General features: G+C 33.7%; 1 protein-coding gene across 1 annotated transcript; it reads left to right on the forward strand.

Moving 5' to 3' along the window:
* Positions 1–482: 482 nt before the first annotated feature.
* Positions 483–1,061, forward strand: LOC136792597 (tigger transposable element-derived protein 1-like). The gene has a single exon (XM_067013690.1). It carries the CDS (start codon positions 483–485, stop codon positions 1,059–1,061), a length of 579 nt encoding a protein of 192 aa, XP_066869791.1.
* Positions 1,062–5,840: the final 4,779 nt, after the last annotated feature.

The following is a 5,840-nucleotide window of genomic DNA, read 5'->3' on the forward strand; positions in this document are numbered from 1 at the left end:
AACAATGCTTTTCAATTAATGATATTCTTCATTTATGATAATATACCTATACCAGCTTTTTCTATCCTTTAACTTTTAGCCTTTGCCATACAGGCATACCTGTTTTATTTACCTTTACTGAGATTTGTAGATACTGTGTTTTTTACAAATTGAAGGTTTGTGGCACCCTGCATCAAGCAGGTCTGTCAGTGCCATTCTTCCAAATGGTTACTTCATGTCTATGTGTCACATTTTGATAATTCTCACGATATTTCAAATTCATTATTATTATATTTGTTATGATGATCTGTGGCCAGTGATCTTTGATTTTACTATAGTAATTGTTTTGGAGTATCATGAACAGTGCCCATATAAGATGGCAAACTTAATTGATAAATGTTGTGTGTGTTCTGACTGCTCCTCCAATCAGCCATTCCCCTATCACTCTCCCTCTCCTCAGGCATCCCTAATTCCTGAAACAAAACAATGTTGAAATTAGGCCAATGAACAATGTTGCAATGGTCTCTAAGTATTCAAATGAAAGGAAGAGTCATATGTCTCTCACTTTAAATCAAAAGCTAGACATTATTAAACTTAGTGAGGAAGACATGTTGAAGACCTATATGGGCCAAAAGCTAGGCTTCTTTAGCCAACTTGTGAATACAAAGGAAAAGCTCTTGAAGGAAATTAAAACTGCTGCTCCAATGAACACAAAAATGATAAGGAAGTGGAAGACCTTTATTGCTTATATGAAGAAAGTTTTAGTAGTCTGGATAGAAGATCAAACCAGCCACAACATTCCCATATGCCAAAGCCTAATCAAGAGCAAAGCCCTAACTCTCTTCAATTCTATAAAGGATAAGAGAAGTGAGGAATCTTTAGAAGAAAAGTCTGAAGCTAGCAGAGATTGGTTCATGAGATTTAAGGAAAGAAGCTCTCTCCATAACACAAAAGTGCAAGGCAACGCAGCAAGGGCTGATGCAGAAGCTGCAGCAAGTTACCCAGAAGATCTAGCTAAGATAATTAATGAAGCTGGCTACACTAAACAACAGATTGTCAATGTAGACAAAACAGCCTGCTAGTGGAAGAAGATGCCATTTAAGACTTCCATAGCTAGAGAGGAGAAGTCAATACCTGCCTTCAAACCTTCAGAAGACTGGCTGACACTCTCATTAAGGGTTAATGCAGCTGGTGACTTGAAGTTGAAGCCAATGCTCATTTAACATTCTGAAAGTCCTAGGACCATGATGCTAAATGTATTCTGCCTATGCTCTATAAATGGGACAACAAATTCTGGATGACAGCACATCTGTTAACAACATGGTTTACTGAATATTTTAAACCTACTGCTGAGAACTACTGCTTAGAAAAAAATTCCTTTCAAAACATTACTGCTCATTGACAATGCATCTGGTCATCCAAGAGCTCTGATGAAGATGTACAATGAAATTCAGTTGCTTTCATGCCTGGTAACACAACATCCATTCTGGAGCACTTGGATCAAGGAGTAACTGTTACTTTCAAGTCTTATTACTTAAGAAATACATAAAGCTATAACTACCATAGATAGTGATTCTTCTGATGGATCTGGGGAAAAATTGATTGTAAATCTTCTGGAGAGGATTCACCATTCTAGATGCCATTTTAAGAATGTCTTTTTGTGATTCATGAGAAGCAGTCCAAATGTCAACATTAACAGGAGTTTGGAAGAAGTTGATTCCAACCCTTATGGATGACTTCAGTGGAGGAAGTCACAGCAGAAATAGCAAGAGAAATATAATTAGAAGTGGAGCCTGAAGATGTGACTGAATTGCTGCAATCCCCTGATAAATCTTGAATAGACAAGGAGTTGCTTCTTATGGATGAGTAAAGAAAGTGGTTTCTTCGGATGGAAACTACTCCTGATGGAGATGTTGTGGAGATTGTTGAAGTGGCAACAAAGGATTTATAATATTACATAAACTTGTTTGGTAAAACAGTGGCAAGCTTCGAATGGATTGACTTCAATTTTGAAAGAAATTCTACTGTGGGTAAAGTCAAACCTCATTGCACGCTACAAAGAAATTGTGAAAGAAGAATCAATCAATGTGGCAAACTCCACTGTTGTCTTATTTTTGAAAATTGCTACAGCCACCCCAACCTTCAGCAAACACCACCCTGATCATTCAACAGCCATCGACATCAAAGCACGAGCTTCCACCAGAAAAAAGATTATAATTTACTGAAGGCTCAGATAATGGTTAGCATTTTCTAGCAAAAACATATTTAAAATTAAGATATGTACTTTTGTTTATACAATGCTATTGCACACTTAATATACTATAGTATAGTGCAAACATAACTTTTATATGCACTGAAAAACCAAAAAAATTGTGTGACTCACTTTATTGTGATGTTTGCTTTATTGCAATGGTCTGGAATGCAATGGTCAGGACCTGCTATATCTTCCAGGTATGCCTGTATTCCTATATTTTATATGTGCTTATAAACAACACATAGTTTCATTTTCATTTTATCCAGTGTAAAACCAGTTACCTTTTAATTTTTGTATTTTGTTTTAAATCTATGATCTTATTAAGTGCTTTATCACTCATGCTCGTTACACTATTTTACTTACTTTTTGTCCCTTTTGCACTGTTAATTATTTTTATTATTGTACTTCGAGTATTAGCTTACTAGTTATATATTCTTTTATTATTCTTTCACTAATTACGAGGCATTCTTTCCTTATCAAATCTGTTATTATTAATTATAACCTTTTTCAGAGTTATGCAAGGACGTTAAATCGTTATAGTCCATTTATCCCTCTTCTGATATATATGAAAATATATGCAATGCTTTCATATATTTTAACTTTCTGTATATTTTATAAACTTTTATTATTTTTAAATATTATTATTATATTTATTCAAATTTTTATATTTTTCATTGCTTGTCATAATGACTTATATTTATAAAACTCTTACCTGGTATTGTTTTTCTTCTGGCTGAAGAGTATCATTTATTATTTCCTTTAGGGGAAACTGCTGGTGATGTTTCTTTAGTTTGAGTAAAAAAAATGTTTTTATTTGACTTTCATTATTAAAGGATATTTTCTGGGAACATAATTTTAGGATGGTAGTTATTTTATTTCAACACATTTAAAATGTCATTCTATTTTTGCCTGCTTTCCATTTTTCTATTTAGAAGACAGCTTTCCATCTAATTTTTATTCTTTTGAATGTAATTTTTTCTCTAGCTTATTTTGATGTTTACTAATTATCTTTTAATTGTCAGTTTTACTATGCTGGGCCTACGTAAATTCCTTCTTATTTATTCTGCTTAGGGTTCATTGTGACTCTTGAATGTGTGACTTAATATCTTTCAACAGTACTACAAAATTATCAGCCATTTTCTCTCCATGCAATGTTTCTACTCTTATTTTTCACTATCATAGGACTCCAATTCTAAGTAGTTAGCTTTTCTTATGGTGTCCTCTATATCTTTTAATCTTCTGTATTTCATATTTTTTTATCTCTCCGTGATTTTTTCTGGATATTTTTTTCTGACCTGTTATACATTTCACAGTTTCTATCTTCATGTTTGATCTAATTGTTATTTACTTATTTAGCTCTTCTTTATGGTTATTGTATTTTTAAATTCTAGACATTTTATTTAGTTTTACTTAAAGTTCATACTTTATATTTTAATCTTTTTAAAATATCATTCAGCATAGTAAGCATAGCTCTTTTAAAGCCTATGCTTGACAACTGCAAAATCTGAAGCCCCAGTGGGTCTTTTTTGTTTGTCTGTTAGTTATCTTTCTTCCACGTTGGCTTATGTCTTCAAGTGACTAACTTTTTATTTGGGGGAGGTTTTTTGTTTGCAAGATAATAAGGCTTCAGATGATAGACTACGTTAGCTCCCTTCAGAAAGAATTTAAGCTGGGTTTTTGTTGTTGTTGATTTCCTATTAGGTCTCTAAGGGCATTACTCTTAAGGATTATCTTAATCAAATTTCAGACACTAATATTATTTGAAACTGAGGTGCACTCATTGTGAGAACTTATTAACTCTAGACTCAGGTTCCAAGTCCTTGAAGTTTGTATCAATATGGGCTCAATCAGGAAAGGAAAACTACTGTGAGTCATGGGATAAGAAATTCAATATTTTGTACTTGTGAGAGGAGCTGAAGAATTGAAAGGCTGAAAGGAATAGTTGGAAGATCACAGGATCACCAGCCATTCCATCTGATTAAGCCAAGCAACCCAGACACCAAGTGATATCATAAAAGGGAAGCTGGTTATGATGCCTACAAGAGACTCTTATTTTTAGTAATCTGAAGGCAAGAGTTTAATGATAGGCTTATAATAGTTGTTAATCAGTAAGAATTGTGGTAATGAAGAAGAACTGAACATTGAGCAGAAGAGATTGAGGATAAGCTGAAACTTTCAAACATATCTGCATCACACCCCATCTAATCATGACAATGTTCACAGAGCAATGGTAAATGTTTTACTTCCATCTCCCTAATCTTCTGCAAGTTTCTCTTTTGGCCAATTCCAAGAAGTATCATACAGGGAAGAATATTCTAAGATATAAAATTTCCCCCTTAACCAAGTTTACAATAGAATATTCCAGCACAAGGTCCCAACACAAATGAGGGGTGTTCAGGATTATCTCTGTATCCTGGGAATTCAGAAATGTTATCAGTGCATGTTTTTTAATTATGCCAGTAGATTCTTGGTGGTCCTTCTTGGTTGAAGTTTTTGTTTTTTTCATCCTACGGAAATCTTTTTCTAGTGTACCTGTGATGATTTCATTCCTGTTGTAAAAATATTTTTGATGAGTGTCTCATTTTCTGCACGTTTTGTGAGCAGAAACACTGACTGTCCTTTGCTCTATAATATTTTTGACAAGTATTATTATATAACAAACATCCTTGGAATATAAAGATAGTGTCTCCATTTGGAGCAAAGAGCAAGGTTGTATACATCTTGGAAAGGTAAAGATAGGGTCTTTCTCCAGTATAAAAGACCTGCATGCTTATTCCCATTATAAATGTTTTGAGTTACTTGACTTCAGGTTTTTCTTCTATAATGTCACCTACTGCATGAACAGGCAACCATTTGGTCCCATCATGTCACCCTGCAATATTTGGGGGAAGTGGAACTGATACAAATATTCTGATGCTCATGGTCCTTTCTGTGCTATGACTATCAAAGTGTTTTATCTCTGACTCAGAGTCTTATGTCTTCTGCCAATCTCAATAAAACTATGGCCTGCTAACTTCTTAGCTTGAAAGTAGGGTAAAATCCAAGGTTCACAGTTTTTGTCATTGCCCTCTATTTTTTTCTGATATTTTGTTTTCTTCTTAAATTCCTATTAGATGGATACTGTATTTGGTACACATATCTTTCGATTCTAGAATTCATCTCTCCTATTTGCCAGTGATTCATCTTGTTGCCTTTCATTTTTGGGGACTTAATTGACTTATTTTTCTAATTTAATAATTATCTTCTGATGTTGTTCATTATATTATTCAGCCTTTTGATTAAATGCATTAACAATTTAAAAATTCCCCCCAATATTCTTGTTTTATTTATTCTCTTTTATAACATCCACTTAGGCTCTGATTGACTTCTCTACCAAGACTCAAAACTCAAGCTGGGAGACCTTCCCAAGTAGATCTTGCATTTTTAAAGGATATAGTAGTTGGAAGTTTAATCAAGAGTAAGAGATTGATGTCAGTCAACCTGAATATGCAGGGAGTGAGATGAAATCAGAAATTGTTGAGAATTACTGTTTTGCTGATGGTACCTTTCTTTTTCCCCAAGGATTTTTACACATATATTATTTCTAAATAATCCAGTCTTTTTTTTT

This window comes from Kogia breviceps, chromosome 14 (assembly GCF_026419965.1).
Source record: "Kogia breviceps isolate mKogBre1 chromosome 14, mKogBre1 haplotype 1, whole genome shotgun sequence".
In the NCBI taxonomy this organism is placed as follows: Eukaryota; Metazoa; Chordata; class Mammalia; order Artiodactyla; family Physeteridae; genus Kogia; species Kogia breviceps.